The sequence below is a fragment of the Monodon monoceros genome, unplaced genomic scaffold, assembly GCF_005190385.1.
Source record: "Monodon monoceros isolate NGI ecotype Baffin Bay Population unplaced genomic scaffold, NGI_Narwhal_1 Super_Scaffold_16, whole genome shotgun sequence".
NCBI lineage: Eukaryota > Metazoa > Chordata > Mammalia > Artiodactyla > Monodontidae > Monodon > Monodon monoceros.
The window spans coordinates 70,995,579-71,015,681 of NW_021703772.1; the positions used below are offsets into that span (position 1 = coordinate 70,995,579).

The 20,103-nt window shown below is 40.3% G+C and overlaps 1 protein-coding gene across 10 annotated transcripts in view; it reads left to right on the forward strand.

Annotated features, from left to right (window-relative positions):
• RBMS1 (RNA binding motif single stranded interacting protein 1) overlaps nt 1–20,103 on the forward strand; it is a 213,692-nt gene that overhangs the window by 161,707 nt on the left and 31,882 nt on the right. For all 10 annotated transcript variants that reach the window (XM_029224860.1, XM_029224866.1, XM_029224864.1 and 7 more), the window contains exons 3-4: nt 9,077–9,135; nt 14,521–14,612. In XM_029224860.1, the coding sequence (XP_029080693.1) occupies nt 9,077–9,135; nt 14,521–14,612 (151 nt within the window). The remainder of the gene's footprint in view (nt 1–9,076; nt 9,136–14,520; nt 14,613–20,103) is intronic.

A 20,103-nucleotide genomic window follows, 5' to 3' on the forward strand; every position in this document is an offset into this window, starting at 1 on the left:
CTCTCTCTCTCTCTCTCTCTCTCTCTCTCTCTCTCTCTCTCTCTCTCGACAACTCCATCTGCTTCCCAATATAATATTGTCTTCCTTCTCGTAAAGTACTAGATCGTCCTGAAGGTGAGATTGTTAAAGCAAAGAAAATACATTACAGGTTTTGTTGGGAGAGGAAGAAAATATTTTAAATGCTCTATCATTGTCAGTTCGTAAATTCAACTCAGAACGAAAAGACCACTTTATATGGTTAAATTACCTTTGTTTTAAAAGTTAGACATTTATCAGTGTTTTGAGACTTTTCAGGACTCATTTTTATGTTAGATAATCTACGTTTTACTTGCAAAATTCTGGGTTCCATTTTCAGCAAGTATTATTTTCCTCTGACATATTAGTACTTGGGAGCACTAATTTGGTCCTGACCATCTGTGACTGCATCTGTAAGTGCTGCAGTACAGTGACTTGTGGCAAAAATACTGTCAGAAGATAGTGTCAGTGACCCTTTGTGTGCTGTGTGCTCTTAAAAAACCAGAAAATACTGTAAAGCTACTTTACCTTGGTTGCAGATCATAATAGACTGGATACTAAGCTATAATAGCAGATCTATATAATAAATCAAATGCTTTCTAGTGTTCTTTTCGTTTAGAAGAGAGGTATAAGTTTTTCATAGAATATGGCAAAAAGTGCATCTTAGCCATTTCTAATGAGGTAGTTTTAATATTCATTCTATATGAATTATTTAGTTCAAGCCATACATGCAGTACACAGCATCAATTGTTACTTGTGTATAGCATTTATAATAGATTAGCTGTGCCAGCAGGAATGTTGAAAAGGCAGGGTAGCAGGAGTGGTTCTGCATTTAGCCAGAAGAGGTTATATTCATCCCCGAATCTGGGTGTAAATTACCAATTTTATTTGTGTTCTGAAAGAATGTGTTTATCTTAAAATTTCAGTGTTTTGAAAAACTAGATACGTAGATGTATATGTTTTCTCTTGAAAAACATGATACTTTGTCCCAAAGCTTCTGTCATTTATTCTCCAGCAGCTCACATGTCGTAACGCAGCCCGTCTGGCCGAGGGCTGGACCACCTGAGGATGGTGTGCACTTCTGCTAAATTAATCTGCAGGCTCCAGGTCTGGGACTGGGGCTGAAATTCACTGTCCTTTCCAGGGTGGTTCAGAAAAGTGAACCATGGTGATTCCTCTTCTCCGTCTCCTCTGCCTTCACAGAGGCAAGCCACTAGCTTTCTATAACACAGATACAAATAACATAGGTTATTTTTCTCAGATGTTAAGTTAGAGCATTTGAGGCTAGTTAGAAGAAGTCCTCTGTCTTAAAAACTTTCCTGTCTTCTAGAACCTTTCCATTCTTCTCCTAGCTCTCCTCAGCCCTCCATGGTAACTTCTTGAACTTGAGTGTTACTGCCTGAGTACGGGGAGCCAAAAAAATTAAATAGTAATAATAAACCAAAAATGTGACATCTCTCTTTGCTAATTCTAGCCACAAGATTTTCATTAATCTTACTAAAATCCTGCTTTCACCATATCATTCCGCAGTTGCGAAACCTCCAGCCACGTTCTGTTCCCTGACACCTCTTCCTAGAACCCGAGGCCCTCTAGGACCTTTTCAGACTTGATTTCCGATCTTCCCCACACAGCTCGCATTAGACACATTCTTCTGTTTATTGTCTTCCGTGGCCTACCTGAATTTCTGTTTTCCCCAAAGTCTTTCTTGCTGAACTTGACCTTCATCCTACGTTTATGCTCCTTTTATTTAGCATTCATCATACAGGATCTCAATATTCTTAATTATTTTTTAATATTAAAAATTTCTTACATTCCCTCCCCCACACACAGTTATCCCCCTCAGTGGCAGGAATGGCATCTTACATACTTTTCATAGGCCTTGGATGGTGAAGGGCATGCTGGAGACGTGCTGTAAATATGTGAGGCTAGATTTGATTTCTTGGTCTGGCCTCCTTCTTGACTGTACTTGTCTTTCCTGCATTCCATTCACCTTCAGCACCAGGTTGGGTTTTGACCTTTAGGGCTGTAGCAGCTTTTCCTGCCAAGCATTTTCCTTCTTCCAACCCTGACTTCCATTCCAGCCGCATCAGGTGCAGCTTCCTGTTCCGTTCCATATACCAGGAGTCCTGTATGCACAAAGCACATCTGGCCGTACCGCACGAGTGGAAGGGGCAGTTAACGAATGTTAGGACAAATACCGTATGCTAACACATATATATGGAATTTAAGAAAAAAAAATGTCATGAAGAACCTAGGGGTAAGACGGGAATAAAGACACAGACCTACTAGAGAATGGACTTGAGGACATGGGGAGGGGGAAGGGTAAGCTGTGACAAAGCGAGAGAGTGGCATGGACATATATACACTACCAAACGTAAAATAGATAGCTAGTGGGAAGCAGCCGCATAGCACAGGGAGCTCAGCTCGGTGCTTTGTGATCGCCTGGAGGGGTGGGATAGGGAGGGTGGGAGGGAGGGAGACGCAAGAGGGAAGAGATATGGGAACATATGTATAACTGATTCACTTTGTTATAAAGCAGAAACTAACACACCATTGTAAAGCAATTATACTCCAATAAAGATGTAAAAAAAAAAAAAAAGTTAAGCCAAAATGACTGGAATTAAAAATGGAATATCTTTCTGTACCTTTAATTTTTGTACACCTTAGAAGTCTTATAGAAACAGTGAAACTCTTCAAGGCCAAAAAGGTGAAGTCTTAGAAAATCTGTCTGATATTGATTGCCTAATTTTAAAATTTCACATACATATACCTCATCCTCAAATGCTTACCACTTCCTGTACCAAGTAGATAAAATAGAATGAGCTGAATTATTCAAGGTACTGAGGATTCAGGATAACATGGGTAAATGACTCCTTCTGCTAGAAAGCAGAACTGGAGAGCTCTTTTAGGCCTCATTGTGCAGCAAACTTTTCTATTAGCAAAATGAATGTAATTTATACTTTCTTTTCCTTCCCCTATTCGACCACTGTTAGAAGACCTAAAGCAAATTGTAGGAAATCCCCCTTTCCTGGGAGGCCACTGGAAAGATAAAGCAGCAAAAAGAAAGCAAGTTAGAAAATGCATGTACAGTATCATCCGGGTATGGGTGTATGTCTGTGAATTATTTTCCCTTTTCCCCCCACAAGTCCACAATAACAAAGGGCTCCTAGTTCCCAAATCCATTCCCACCAAATAGATCCCTGCATTACTCCTTCTAAGCTTTAAAGCCAGCCATGCCTCCTCTTCACTGATACGTTTGTTCTCTTGGGCCTCTTATTCCAAATAGAACAATGCTGTCTACCCAGGAAGTCAGGGAACAACTTTCTGAATGCTGTCAGCATCTGTGTTAGAGGCTTTAGCAGTTCCAGGGTCTGCCCTCATCCTCATGCCACTTGTTTGGAACTGTGCAGATTCACAGTGGGAGCAGCTTTGAACCTCTGGAACAGTCTGTGGTTGGCGACCAAAGTTTCCACACTTGTCAGCATGATTGGCCAAGCAAACTTCTGTCTCCCTTCTTTGCTGCTGTGTAACGTTTAGTGGGTCCCTTACTCACTCCGCTCCTTCGTTTCACAACTGCAAAGTGGGAATAAAACTTCACCTACTCAAAAGGTCACTGTGAAGATTAAAATAATTGACCTAAATCGCATAGAACTGTGCCTGACATAACATAAAAGCTGTATAAATGTAATCTGTTAACTTCTGTTATTCCCCTGAGTTAACTCACTAGGTCATAGGCTTTCCCTTGTGGATACTGATTTGATAGCCCATAGAGGTTTTGTTTTTTTCTCATTTCAATCCCCTCTCCCTCCTTCTTGCTAATTATTGTCATTTGCACGGGCACAGCCTCTCTCACGGTGGTAAGTTTCTTTGTCCTTCAAAGGCAGTTCAGCTATTAAAGCAAACAAAAGCAATCATCCTATATGCATGAGCAATATCCCACCCTTTTTCACATCGTTTTTTGTTTACATTATAGGTGTACACTTTTTCTTTCTGTTTTTTTTCCACACACCCATTGCTTTTTTCAGTTTAATAACGTTTGTAAAATAAACTAACATAAACCTTGCCAATGACCCTATGGTGCCTTAATTGAGTTTCCAACTGGGATGACCAATACTAAAATAACTCGTCAACCCTTACCGCCATCTGTTGGTGGTGGGTGGAATGGACTCTATTCTCCAGAGCCTTGGCTTGTAACTGGCCATGTTCAAAAGCTCCAAGTTCCCTAGTAGATGAGAGAGAGGAGAAAGAGACTATGTGTGCGCGCCTGAGTGCCATGTGCAGGCACTTGTACGTGCACACTGGACAAAATCTGTAAGGATGGGCTTCCCTGGTGGCACAGTGGTTGAGAATCTGCCTGCCAATTCAGGGGACATGGGTTCAAGCCCTGGTCTGGGAAGATCCCACATGCCGCGGAGCAACTAGGCCCGTGAGCCACAACTACTGAGCCTGCGCGTCTGGAGCCTGTGCTCCGCAACAAGAGAGGCCGTGATAGTGAGAGGCCCATGCACCACGATGAAGAGTGGCCCCCGCTCGCCACAACTGGAGAAAGCCCTCACACAGAAATGAAGACCCAACACAGCCATAAATAAATAAATAAATTTAAATTTAAAAAAAATCTATAAGGATATGCATCAATCCATTTAACATTTCATATTCAGGACTTTAGGTGATTCTAATATTTCAGTCTGCTTTTCTGTGTCTTCTAATAACAAATACGCATTTCTTTTGTAATTATGGTAAATTTTCAAAAAGGTAGAATTAATGAAGGACTAAGTGGTGGGGGGCAGAGGAGAAAATGAAGCTTTATTTTAGTAAGTGCAAACTAAAATATGCTTAGATTTTATATTATAGCAGATGAAAGAAGAAATGGAAATGGGGAAGAAATGACAAAAGCTGTGGTACAAACAAAAGAAACTTGGGTAGCTTCTAAGCGAAAGGTTTTATTAGCCAATAGGTTTAAATGTGAGATTTTTACTTGTTATCCTCTCCCTTTGAAATTCTCATTATTCTGTAGTCATGTCTCTTAATTACTCTTTATCCTTTTACTGTCAGAGCTTCCTCTGGAGTGGATTAATCTACTCTCAGCAAAGAATATTATATTCTGGGTAGCCAGGACTGTGCGCCTGAGCCTTGTTACTTTGAAGCTGGGTAAAACCCACAGAATCTTCATATTCATATTTTCCCCATTAAATTCTGCAGCTTGCTTTCTTGGGCATGCATCTCCTTGGTGTCCTTGGAGTGTGAATCCTGCCAGTGAGGAGGCCTGTTTTCTCCTCATAAATCCTATGTCCCTGTTACTTGACTTTTTTTTTACAAATTAAGTTGCAGATAGGAACAAGGGGAGGTGAAAATCTAGTTGCTTTATGAATTTCTCTCCAGATATCTGTTACTCTTGCAGGCACTGCTGATCAACAGTAGAATTAGACTAAATGTTAATCATCTATAATGACTTCTCCCCCCCCATCCCTTCCCTGCCTCACATTATTAAATCTTACTACAGAGAAGACTAGCAGAGGGGAATTGCTCTGAACCCTGCTGCCCCCTTTCCTGTTCCTTGAGGTGCCATTTGCCAGACGGCTCGTCCCCATATTGTAGATCCTTTCTCATGTCATCAGAAGAACTTGTTCTGTACTCCATTCCCACAACATGGTGACTGCATCAGCCCCTGAGAAGCTAACTGAGTGAACAGCTCACAGAAAAAGATATTGTAGGAGAGGAAAAGGCTTCAAAACCCTGCCCCACCACCACCCCGGGTAACTCCAGAGAAGCGTCTCACTGACCCTCTGATTGCATGGAGGCTAGTATGCAGTAGTACCACAGAGTGAAAACTGTTTTGACTTTCTGGGAAGTCATGGGCTTTCAGTGTTAACCCACAAATCATAATGAAAACCACAATAGAAAGTAAAACCGATAAATTTCAGACATATTTCTTCTCCTACACACACCCCGCATCCCTCCTTCAACCATGAACCACATACTTATTTCTTGTGTCTAAAACAAACAAACAAAAAACTTGCTTTGGTTTGAAAAATAAATCTATTCCAATCCCTTAATAGATCTTCCACTTTTTTCCTCACCTTCCATACTCTGAGTATGTAAAGGAAACATTGTTTCTCAAAATTATGTCATAGATAAATTGCAGTGAAAACTTAAATTTAACTGTTTTTGAGCTTTGAGGTTTTAGGCGAGATCTTAGTCTCAAAATTTCTATGAGCTTTTGTTTTCCCATTAGCAAAAATGGGAATAATAACAGCTACCTCATAAGACTGTTGTGAAGTTAAATAAGACCATACATACAAAGTGCCTAGAAATTTAGGAACTGAGTAAATGTTATTCCCTTTCTGGTTTCTTATAAAATCGCCCACTAAATGGTTGAGGAGATTAGGGAGAGTTTCGTGGAAAAGTTAGTGTTACAACAGGTTCTTTAAGTCCAAGCATGGATAGAAGGGGGCAATGGAGAGAGAAGAGAACCGTGTTCAAAGTGGTGTTTAACGCAGAGTAATGCAGCAGACTGGGTTGGAAGGACCGGAGGCTAGAGGCAAGAGCTATGATATGCCTTTTGTATAGGTGTAGGCACAGTGAAGGGAAGGAGTGAATATTACACACAACTCAGAAGAGTCATTGACTGACTGGATTCAGGAATGGCTGAGTTGAAGGTGTCTCAAGGACCACAAGCTTGGGAATGGGATGATGCTATTGAATGAAATGAGATATGAAGAGGAGACAAGGAAAATGCGTTTGAGGTTCTTTGGGGATGGGATTTAGAAAATAGTGGACATGAGGTAACATCTAACTAGATATTTAAGTATCTTAGTAAGATACTAAGATAGTTAAGTAAAAAGAAGAAGACAAAAACTAAAGCTTTGGTTAGATTAAAAAAAAAAAAACAGGAAGAAATGGGCTTCATCAAAGAAGATGTATAAATGAAATCTGTGGCACTGGATACATTTCCTAGGAAAAGGAAGGGTTAAGGGGCTGATTATCAAATGTGATGAAAGTACTTGGTTAAGGAGAGAGAGGAGGAAGCTGAATGGGCCAAAAAACACCACTGAAAGAGTGCCCGGAAAGGTAGGATGAGGTCCTGAGAGTGAAGGTCCTAGAAGCATAGGTGTGGAAATAAGGAGAAATGTCAGATGTAGCAAAGATCAAAGAGAACCCAAACCAGAGTGGAGTGTGGCATGGATTGAGTCTAGTGCTCTCAGGAGCCTCTTCACTTTTCCTGCTTCCCACATCTTCCTCTCTCCATGTCTTCTTCCCCATTATTAATGTGGAGAGCAGAACCAGAAGGGTAGAAGGCCAGCCCCTGACCTTCTCTAAATTTGCTTTCTTCTGTTTGGTTTACAAAAGACCCTGAACTCTGTGACCGCAAGCAAAGTCTCTTAATCTCTATGACTCCCAATCCCCTTATCCTACATTGGAGTCATACCAGTTTTCTTCCCTACTTTTGCAAAGGGCTGTGATAGGGATGCAGTCTAAAAGCGTTTTCAGCTAAAACTTGTGCAAAGGAGAGAGTGCTGGTACATATCAAGCTGTCCGTAACCTAGGTAGATAAATGGTTGCTATAAGGTGGTCTTTAAATCACTTATTGTTTCTGTTTTGCAGAGTTTAAAAAAAAATTTTTTTTGTAAGCTTAGTGACCTGTGTTAAGGTTGTTATAAATACTCAGAATCTCTACAGGGAATTGAAGGTGTTTGTGTAGCCTTATGCCTCTTGGATGTAATTGTCATTTGAACCTTAAATTATCTTTACTTTCATGTGCCCAGTTAGTAATCATTTGATTACATGATTACACAGAGTGAAGATTAACTGAGGGAGAGAGGTGGCCCAAGCCATTTGTTTCCTCTAGATAAGTGTCTTTCAGCTTGTTCAATACATAAAATAGAAACCTGCAACATTTAAAATGTTTTAAAGTGCTGCACAGATACTTCCATTTTCTAAAACTTTTAAGAGTCTTTTTAGTCCTCAGCAGAAATCACGAGAAAGTAGTATTAGAGAAAATGTGAAATTTTTGAAGTAAATACATAGGAAAGTAAAATTTTGGAATTTGCCACATCTAAATGGGGAAATGTCTCAGATACCTCAAGTATGTTATGTGCATTCCCCCAAAACCTAGTAATTTTTAAGAGTTATTTTTCAAAGGTTTTTCTTCTCCGTTTTTAGAAGACAAACATAGCAGTGCTTTGCATTGTGGTCTGGTCACTGTGAAAGGATGTAGGTAGTACATATATTTAAACTCTGCTGCCCCTTTGTTTCTGATAGCAGTGCCCTCAATTTTAATATTCTGAATTTTTTTCCTGCTTCTCCCAACTTCTGTTGTACATTAAGGAATTTGAACACATTTTTCATACAAACCCTCATAAAAGTAATGCTTAATTCCTGATTCATTGGTTTATATTTTTGCACTGCCTATTTCTTGCACACACGTGCCCACACACACATTAGTGAGTACACCGTATAACTATTATTACAGCATTAAAAGAGGTCTTAATAAAGGTATTTATAAACAGTTGTCAAAATCTTAGGTAAAAAAGACCTGTTTTAAATAACACATCAAGTGTGTTAAAGATATATACACATACGCACCTTTCTGTGGTGATCTACAGCCATGCAGAGCTGCCTGCAAAAGCAAAATGAATAGATATGATCCAGGCAGCTTTCCCACCATGATTAGTTCATAAAGGCTATGTTGATCTTAGTACTTTCCATTAACACTTCTGTAGCCTTGCCTTTGGGTTTGTATTTGACCACAGACATGGTGTTACTAGACGAAACTATTTTTATAGAGCTCACATTCCATTTTTTTGGTCCCAAGATCATCAGGTAAGTACCTGATTCCTCAAAGCTAAACATCAAACTGTAATCCAGAGATTCAAATGAGAGGCCTAGCTGTTCCCCGTTTTTAGTTTAGTTTGTGTTTAGAATTCTCATTTCCCGTCCCCTAGTAAAGAACATTTTGTACTTGAAAGTTTGCAGTTGTTTGATAAGTGTGTGTGTTCTCTGGAGTTAGACATTAATAAAGGTTCCTCAATTATAACTTCTTTTTTTCTCTTTTTTTTCTTAGATATGGGAAAATTGTTTCCACGAAGGCAATTTTGGATAAGACAACGAACAAATGCAAAGGTATGTTTCCTTGGCTGTTGATTTGCTAAATCAGGGCTTTAGAAAAATAATGGAATTTTAAACTTGATCTTTGGTTTCAGAACTACCTCCATTTATTAAAATCCAAATCTTACATGTCACCCAGTTTCTGTCTTGCACAATGTCAGCATATTGCTTGCGTTTGTCCCTGGTTGAGTTTTGGCTGGAAACCCAACAGCAGCTAGCCCTTTGCCAGAATCCCAGATTTGATGCCAGTAGAGTTAACATGCAAAATACCGGCTGGCATTTATCCCCTGCTCTTAAAAGGGGAGTAGAGTTAGAAAATAGCTTTTCTTTGCTGAGCCTGAGGAGATTAGAGCTGCTTACTGAAGACCATTGGACTGCACTAAAGAACTGAAAAGATTACATATTGTGCAAATTGGCTCTATTAATTAGAGTAGTTTTAAGCAGTACTTAATTACATGTTTCAATACTCCCAATTGTTCTCTGCTGAATGCCTGTTGACAATATTGGCAGCGGGGAGGAGAGAACCATTTTCACTGACCGAATTGTAATAGGGAGGGGAGGTCATACGCCCCTTTGAAATATGCTGCTGCATTAATTTGATGCACTGACCTTCAGTTTTCCGTGTAATTAGGATGAGCTCATGCGGCTCCATGAGCTGGAAGGGGAGGCGTCTGGAGTAGGCAGCACTGATGCTCTGTGGTTCTGACTTTTAATGATCCGGCATCTTAACAATAGGCATGTGATTTCTAGGAAAGGGGAAGAATGGAGTCAGCTGACTTTGAGTCTAACGACTGACCCCGTGAATTGAAATAAGGTTGACAGGAATAGGCAGAGAAGGCAAATCTCCTCATTAATTAGACCCCAGTTTTTCAAGTAGTGGTGATGGCTGTGGCTTAGCACAATCTGAAAAAGGCAGAGAACATAAATGAAGCCTCTGGATGGTATGGTAGGGCCTCGCCATAGAAGCCAGCCGTTTCCTTTAATCTAGACTTAAAGTGATTCATTGTATTTCTGTCTCTTCTTCAAAGCTCCTGAATTTAAAGGAGCTATTGTGGCAAATATCTTAAGCCCATGTTTAGTCAACATGGCACATTCAGGCAGTTTTGCCTTAGGACGGTGAACAGAGCAATGCTTTCCGTAGAGTGGTACTCAATTAATATTTTCAGTGAATTAAACTGGAGAGAGTCAAATTGTAGACTGAAATGTCTACCCAGTTACCAGATTAGTCTTGTTTACCATATTTTTAAATGATTTGGGTGAGCAGGGACACAGAAAAAAACCTTTCGGTTTTATAACAAAAAAAAACGGACTCTTGCAGGTATAAAACAGGAAGCTGATCTCAGCATTTGTTTCAAACCAAGAGAGAAATCACAGTAGACAAGTCGTTTTATAACCTTACCCTTCCTTTCTTCCTCCTCACCTCCCCAACCCCCTTACCCCCCAAAAAGAAGTCTTCGCAGCAGATCAGTGTGTTAAAAAAAGCACAGCTGCCCTAGTTACGTGAGAGAGAGGACCCAGAGGCCTCCCTGGGTGAATTCTCTGCCACACCTCTACACTGGACACGCTACTGTTATACACTCTTTTCCAGCAAGACCCTATTGCCTGGAAGCCAAAACTCCACAAAATGCTTAGCATGATCTGGAAAAGGTACGAGTAAAGAAATACTAAAGCTAAACTGAACATCATAATACAAACCCATGATATTTGGGAAGGGTCTGAAGATAAGTGGAGAGATTTTGGGGGCTTCTAAATAAGGATAAGAATAATTCAGCACTGGTTTTCAATACATGTCTCCTGTAGATGTTCTCCTAAATTGAGTCTCAGGAGAGACTGCCTTATGTCGGGGAAGGGGGGCGATGAGAGAAACCTTCTGAGTCTCTTTGTGTCACACAGGCCTCTCAGGAAGAAATAGCAACAGATATCTGGGGTGTGGGTGAGTGAGTGAGGGGGAGAGAGTAAGCAAGAATGGGTTTATAAAATTCTGGGAGGGAGAATGAAAGAGCTCCTGAAAAATAGTAATTTTAGGACAAATGAGAAAAAATAACACAGCATAGCTCATAATAAAGACAGATAACATGTTAGCCATGTTACAGATAACTTGAGAAGGTGGGTAGGTGGATGGATGGATGAATATAGGTAATGCTTAAGAGGTTATTCGTATAAATGGAAAGTGCTTGTGTTGTATACAGTTTTTTGAGCGTTGAACAGATCAAAGAATTTTATACCTGGAAATTAGAGACCTTATAGGTCATAGAACATTTTTTGGCACAAAACTTTTTTTTTTTTTTTTTGCGGTACGCGGGCCTCTCACCGTTGTGGCCTCTCCCACTGCAGAGCAGAGGCTCCGGACACGCAGGCTCAGCGGCCATGGCTCACGGGCCCAGCCGCACCGCGGTATGTGGGATCTTCCCAGACTGCGGCACGAACCCTTGTCCCCTGCATCGGCAGGCGGACTCTCAACCACTGCGCCACCAGGGAAGCCCCACAAAACATATTTTGAAGCCTCTCTCCAGAAGACAGAATTAAGCTGAAGGAAATATTGCTCTGAATAACATGTTATCGTAGTTATTAAATTTAAAAATTCACTATTCAGTTGCTCTTCTACCTTTCAATTTTTGTCAGTTTTTGGCCAAGAAAAGGTATTTAAATGCTTTTCAGCACTGGAATGTATGGTAGTTCAGGACCAAAAAAAAAAAAAAGAAGCTTACAACGGATTGATTGTGACACCCAGCTGGTTAATTATCAATGTTTACAGAGTTGCATATAAGACCAGAAAACACACACACACACAGACATAAAATGGGTGAGGATAAGTCAGACCAAAGGGAAAATAGGGGTAAGAGCAGGAAACTTCATGTTACTATAGAAATAGCCCTGTATTTCTTAGTTGCCAAAGCAAAAATAAACATACCTATTCCCATGATTCAGTAATCACAATGTAGAATAAAATCCAAGAAGCAGGAATACCATAACTGTTCCTGAGACCTGAGAAGAATCCTCTTGGGGGTCCAGTGAGAGGATGCTTTGTTACTTAATTTATCCCACCTTCAGAAACATCTGTGTACATATTTATGTAATGAAACCCATGGAACCTGTGAAACTCATTTATATACTCTTATACTTACTTGAAAGTAATATAATAAAGGAAATGAAAGAGCCCAGGGTTGCATGCTTACCTGTTATATTTGTTTTTCAGCAAATATTTATGAAACAGCTATGTAGTAGACATCGGGCAAGGCCAGAAAAGGTTATAAACAGTTAACTAAAAATGCAACCATTATGGATTTTTCCTAATAAGGAAATAACAGATAAAATAATACTAATATTACCTGAATGAATAGCAATTTCAACTACATGAATATCAAACCTGAGATCTTCTATTTATTGTAATTTATTGACAACAGCAACATTAAGGGGGGTGTCTTAAATATCCATCAGTAGAAGTTGCATCATTTCAGTGTAGTTGGGTGTTCATTTATGACCTGCTTAAATTGTATTTGGTAGTAAAATACGTATGAGAGTGAGAGAGTGAGTATGTGTGTGCCTGTGTGTACCTTCATAACGGGTTGCATGTTAGCATTAACAGCAGATTTCTAAAAAAATTCCAAAATACGTTTAACCTGGCTGTTGAGTAGCGTTCTTTGCTTTTACTTGGGTCAGCCTCTTCTTTTTCTTTCCAGCCTGGCTATTTCTCCATTCACTGTCAAAATCAAATTAGGCCTTATTCCAACCCAATTCCAAGTACTCGAAGGAAGCTGCTGCTTGTTTCAGCTTTGACACTTCTGTCTCCTAAAACATCTATTTCTGTAATCCATAGTCTAGTTCACTAGTTTTGTTACCAGGCAATATTTTTGGTATTAATACTGCACGCTCACCTTTGGACTACTTCTGAAGTTTCTGTTTGGTCTTGTTGATGCATATATTTGCCTATTTTGACACTTAGTTTCTTCCTGTCTAAATGACTGTAGCTTTATAATATCTGCAACTAAATGATAGGGCTGGCCCCTCTTCTCTGCAACCTCCAAACAGGGCTTTTCTTTTTCAAAATATTCTTCCTCATTTAAAATTAATTTGATGGGCTTCCCTGGTGGCGCAGTGGTTGAGAGTCCGCCTGCCGATGCAGGGGACACGGGTTCGTGCCCCGGTCCGGGAAGATCCCACATGCTGGGCCCGTGAGCCATGGCCGCTGAGCCTGCGCGTCCGGAGCCTGTGCTCCACAACGGGAGAGGCCACAACAGTGAGAGGCCCGCGTACCGCAAAAATAAATAAATAAATTAAGAAAATAAAACTAATTTGATAATAGGTTTGAATTCCAAGGAAATCTCTGTTGGTATTTTTGCCTGGTACCCTGATCTTTTAAACAGTGCGCTAAATAGAATTGGACCTTTTCTCAGTAACTTAAGAGTTATAGTGACAAATCAGTGGCTGCCTGATTTAATACAGTGATGCTTATGGATCAGTGAAGTTCATGGAGCTGTTTGCTCATATGCTGCTTTAAGGCCTGTTCTTTGTATAGTTTTCCTCTTTTCTTGATTGCTATTCATTTTCACTAATAATTAGCATATGGATACCATCCATGTGATTATTTTGTAGCAGCTCTACCCTCAACCCGACCCTTTTTCCCCATTATTTCTTGCTTTTGATTTGTCGTGGCCAGGCAGAATAGCTGACCAGCTTATTTAAAATGTTTGAAAAGCTGTGGATAAATAAGCTTTGAACCAGGACCTCTCTTAGGAGGTTATTTATTTATTTGTTTTATTATGTTTTGTTTTTAGACTTTAGGACATGAACTGCTAAAACAGCTATTTTGGGTTTCTGGAGCCATCCCCCCCCCTTTATTTATTTTGAAGAGATCATGAGCTCTGTTTTAGATAAATAATGATATTTTTAACCAAGTTCTAACATTTAGATTATTTTATATTTGGGGTATCCAGTGGTTGTACCTAACTTATTTGAAAAATGTAGTCTACAGAATAAACATACACTTGTAAACTCTGTAGGATAGCACCATCTTTCTTACCAAATTATTAAAAATGTTACTTTTCTGAAGTTGATTTTTTTTTTCCTTTTTTTTTTTAAAATCTTGGTATAACTCAGATGTCTTTTTTTTTCTGCCAGTAAGTACAGGACACCTGAGAAAAAGATCTGGAAAAGGAAAAAAACTGTTTGTTTGTTTCTTCCTTTTTTTTTTAAACTTTGAAGGGAAAGTTGCCTAGCCCGTGATAGATGGGGAAGGACAGCTCGAGGAGGATGTTGCATTGCGGCTATAAAGCTTGAGACATGTCAGAACGACAGGGCTTTCATTTCTGCTGCCTGCATCAGAGACCAAATGGAGTCATCCTTTTCCTCTATGTAATCATAAAATAATGGCTTAAACACTAAGTGTTTTTTGCATTTCAGGTTATGGTTTTGTCGACTTTGACAGTCCTGCAGCAGCTCAGAAGGCTGTGTCTGCCCTGAAGGCAAGTGGGGTTCAAGCTCAAATGGCAAAGGTGAGTTGAGAGCCAGTACTCACTTCTGTGGTCTCTGGCTTTGGTTCTGAAGCTAGATACGTGGCTTTTCCTGTCACCATCCAAGTTCTTCCTTCCATCCCAGTGAGCCACAGTTACCTGTGGACACTTGTCCCATGCCTTCGCATCCTCAATCGTAGGTATTTTGCCAAAGACTGTTCCTCATAAATTTATATGTGAAGAAGGGTTTTATAACTGTATAAAATTTTACATAGCAGATTATGTAACCCCCTAAGTAAATGGAGAAATAGCACCAGATTTTCTCAGGTAAGTGGGTACTTGTGGGCTGAAGCTCTGTACTGTATTTTTTTAAATAATTTTAAAATATCAATGCTTAAGGAATTAATACATTTTAGAAACACTTCCGAAGGTAATTGTGTATAGAATGTCATATTATGAAAGAATAACAAAATACAATCACATGTGTATGCGTTGTACAAATATACTAGTAGTTTTAATGCAGTGTAAGCTACAGATACTATTTCCCCTGTGTAAAAGTCAGTGATTTTTAGACATTGGTTATTTATGGATTATAAATCTTCTCTTTAGTAGTTCTGCAGTAGCTTTATTCAGGACTTGTTTTGATGAACTCTTAATCACTGAAGTGGCATTTATGCTCCAGTCTTATTGCCTAAATGTAAACTTGGGTTATATCATACCTAGTGCCTAAAGTGCATTTATTAAGATACTCATACAATTATGTACATATTTTTTTATTTGTGGTTTTTGAATTGCTACAGAACATATTTTCAAGTTTGAAACTTGACGGTTTGATATCTTGTATATTCTTTTCAAAAGATCGATAATTTTATATTATCTAGTGTCTTGCAGTACGGAGGAAAGTAATTTTGTGCTCTCCTCTCCTGCTTCTGAAGAGTAGCATGTGGTCATTCCCTGAAGGGTATTCCCATTTCCATAAGGAAAGAAGATTTATGGAAGTTAAAGAACCCTGGTTGAGATAAGTTACCTGCTAAGACCGTAAAGCTGTTGAAGGACATATATGCAGCTACCAGGATAGAGATTTACCTTGATTAAAAGATCAGCATGGGGCTTCCCTGGTGGCGCAGTGGTTGAGAGTCCGCCTGCCGACGCAGGGGACAAGGGTTCGTGCCCCGGTCCGGGAAGATCCCACATGCTGCAGCGCGGCTAGGCCCGTGAGCCATGGCCGCTGAGCCTGCGCGTCCGGAGCCTGTGCTCCGCAACGGGAGAGGCCACAACGGTGAGAGGCCCGCGTACCGCAAAAAAAAAAAAAAAAAAAAAAAAAGCATGAATAAAGATTTCAGGAATTGATGAAAAGGATCACCTTTCTAAAGTAATCCTTGACTTTTAATATTTTTAGACCTTTGGATTGAGTTGGACTTATTTCAGATGTTTTTAAACTCCAGAGGAAGAAGCTAAAATAAACAAACTGTAAATACTAAGCCATGATTTTTAGATTACTTGTCCATAATATACAGCAGTTTCCTGTGGTATTGTTGAAAGACGGTGATTATGAGGCTTGAAATATATTTAATTGTGAGTATGCAATACCTAAGTTGTATATGATTTACAGAATGTTTAATATGCCTATGTAAACAATGGGTAACCATACATTTTCTAAGCAGGACTTTTAAGGCACAATTGGAAAAGGGCTCTATTTTTCCCTCTCTTCTGTCCATTTCCTCTACTCTGTGAAGCTCCTGTTTCTTCTTCTCATGGATAAAATCTAGGGCAGGTCCCATGACTTTTCTGGCTACTCTCGCAATTTTGAAAAGTTCCTTCATGCTTCTTTCATTTCAGGTCTTTCTGGTTAATTTTTTTCAGTAGAATGCCCCTTAATTGTTTTCATATCCAAATTTCAGGGAACATAATTGTCTTTCAGTACATTTTCAGCCTTTCTATATGTATTTACACCAATCTCAATACAATATTTTAAGCAAGATTGAGTTAAGGGGGAAATCTCAGGTTATATTCCAAATACAGTTTGTAAATGTCAGAATTGTGTAGAGGTTTCGAAAACTCTGCTGAGAGTCAGCAAAAGGGATGTGTGTCTTGGATGCCGCCGGTGCTAAGAGAAATGACAACTTACAAAGCAGTTGTCTGCTAACAACCATATGGATAATTTGGTGATCAAGAAGTGATATTTTAGGGCTTCCCTGGTGGCGCAGTCGTTGAGAGTCCGCCTGCCGATGCAGGGGACATGGGTTCGTGCCCCGGTCCGGGAGGATCCCACGTGCCATGGCCTCTGGGCCTGCGCGCCTGGAGCCTGGGCTCCGCGACAGGAGAGGCCACAGCAGTGAGAGGCCCGCGTACCGCAAAAAACAAAAACAAAGTGATATTTTAAAAGTTTACATCCCAATATAACCAGGTATTACGTGTATACAGACACACGTACAGATGTGTAACAAATGTATTTAGTTGCATTTTAGGAAATTGGGGGTTGTGATTAATGGTAATACATTATATACTTCTTACTTGAAATAATATGAAATAGGCTCCTGGTTAACATTTTGATGCTGAATGTCTGATTTTTTTTTTAAGAACACATTTCCAATGCTAAGTGTGTGATACCTATAATTAAAATGTCCAATCCTGTTTATTTGACAAAATTTTGAGTGCCGTATAATATTAAAACTTCTCCCTTCCCCCAGCTCTGGTCTGCTCTAAGTAGTAAGCTTGTCCTGGGATGGGAGCATGGTTAGTTTCTTTCCTATTTCCCAAATGTGTGTCTTTCCCACTCTTCCATAGCTAGCTGTGGTTTCTAACCCCTCCAAGGTTGGAGCAGTGGCAAAGGATGGGAAAGTTTCTTGACCTGACAATTATGCGATATGGTGTTGATTTCTCTGGGCAGACAGAGAACTGATGCTTTCCTTAGTAGTATGCTTTGCTCTCTCCCCTGTAGTTCCTTCAAGCTAGAGAAGACGTGTCCTCAGGCTGTTAGCCTCAGCTCCTGAGAATCTAAGGGTCAGCCTTCAGCCCCTTTCTTCTAGGACCTTCTTATCCTTCAAGACAGCCTTCCTGGAAGGCTCTAACACAACCCTGGGCCAACTCTACCTGTGTGGCCCACATTGATGTGTTTGCCAGCTGTCTGTGGGAGACTAGTTACCCCCCAATTGCACTTATAGGCCCCTTCAACCAGCCTTTGCCTTTTAGATTCCTCAGGCGTAAGTCAGACATTGATTCATTGTATCCACCGAGCTCCAGAGGCCACAGACCATGCCTCCTGAGGGGTCTGTTGAAGCCCCTCTTGCTGGACTGGCAGTGATGGGGGAAGCAGCCCCTGTGGTGGGACTCAGAACACATCAGCGGTTCTCTCCACATGCGTGTTCATTCCACCCTCTCCAGTCCCTCCCCCAGGCAGACGAGAGGTGGGTGGTCAGCTGAGCCTCTCAAGCCAGATCTCAGCCACTCCTATGCAGACTTTGTGTAGGTGGTCTGGTTTCTCACTCTGGAACGTGGGCATGCCTGAAACCCATTTTTTGGTGACTTCTGCTGAAACAAAGTTAGAAAGAGGGCTATTTTAACAACGTGCTCCAGGTAATACAGAGGCCTTTTTTAGAGCGGCCCCATGAGCACTTACCTAGGCATCTTTTCAGTGCCAGTGATATTGAGTAGCATAATATATTAAATATATCCTGTCTGAAGAAGTCTTTACAATGCATTTAGTCAGAACCGGACTGGGCATAGATTGGCACTGTACGTTGTGTCAACAGTGCACTTTGAATGCCAGCTTTCCCGTGGACTGTTAATGAGCACTGTTCAAAGACCTCCTTAGGTGGCTTGGACTGTAAATTGGCTAGGAAAAGTGATCCCTTCCTACATCATCTGTAGGGAGGGAACAGTGCACGGGTTCAGAGATGCTGGCAGTGTGCCAACATTCTGCACGGTGTGAATTTCTTCGGGTCTCTGTAGGATGACTGAGTTTCCTGGACCTGATTTCTTTTTTATTATATCATTAAAGTTACAAAAGGTATTTTAAATGCTAGAGGGTCCATTGTTCTGTGCCACGGAACCATGGGTTTGAGTATCAGGAGTTGACTTATCCCCTTTATGCTGACTGGATAAAGGAGCATCTGGCATGTATCTTTTGTGGAGACAGTTTATAAAAGTTTAGGTCTGGCTCCCATGTTTGGGTGATAAGGGACCTGTCACTGTCCGCTTTCCTCTAGTGAATTAATCTGGACACTATAAAGTTTTGAAAATTCACATTGCCACATATTAAAGGCTTGCTTTCTTACATAATCAGAAAAAATTAAGGGACATTCCACTAGGCGAGTCTGGGGAGTGGGGGAGAATATAATATTGTTTGACACTTTGACTATCTGAGTTGAAAAAGAACTCCACAAATATTCAAAACTGAACTATAAAGCTACAATTGGAGAACGTTGGACAACAATGGTTGTTTCTTATTCGTGTTTTAATTTCAGTGCCTTGCTTGGTACTTGGCCTATGGTAGATATCAAATGTTTGTTTTATTGATGATCAATGAAGCCAATTAAGCAAGAGAAAAACTTCCCAGTTTGGGCAGATATGGAGAGATAGCAATGGGACATTTAAAAATTATATTTATTGAGTCTATCGAGTACCCTGATGAAATTTACCAAAGGTTTTCCAAAAGGCTCAAGGTTAAACTTGAGCCATGTATGTTAAACTTGGCATTTGTTTCAAATGTGTGCATTTTTCAAAATAAAAGACTCAATCTATGAAAAGAAGAAAAAAACCTCAGATAACGAGCTGAAAAGATATAAAACTCAAGTCAACATTGGTGATATCTGTTAATAGAGTGACTTCTGTAGGCCTTTCCGCAATACCTCTTAAGACCTGCTGGGGGTCGGCGGATCGCCCTGTGTTATTTGCCTAGCGGTATGCTCGCACTTTTTTCAGTAAATAGGCAGTCAAAGGAGCAGGAATTTAATCGCCCTTCCATACAGAGGTCTACCATGCTTCAAGCAGTTTGCATTCACATGCCCATAAGCAGCTATCTGCTGGTTGGTGAACCTACTCAGTACAAGAGAAAACAGATGTCTGGTCTTCCTGCCAGGTCCCTTTCTTGAATTTTAGGAACCATTCCACACGCATAGGGAGGTTTTTGTTAATTTCTTCCAGATGATGACTGAGTGCTTTACACCATGAGGGACTTCCAAGCCCCACTTTTCTACTCAAGTGAACATGAGTGGCCATTTATCCCTCTCATGGCCAATGTGGGATCCAAGTGTTCTACCTGTTAAAGAAGCCATTGAACACTTTCCATGCCTAGGGATATAAAGAGGCCTGTTAGCCCCATTTTTATGTCTGACCACCCATGATTTACAGAAAAATTGTTTTTTGACGTAGCATTGTATGTAATAAAACAGAGTTACGGTTGTCCCTGATTTTAAAGGGGCGAAATTACCCTTATTCAAGAACCACTCCCACGTAGTACAAGTACCGTATGTTCCGTTTACTAGGAATGTATGGTGATAAGAATGCATGGACCCTTTGGTGATCAGATATT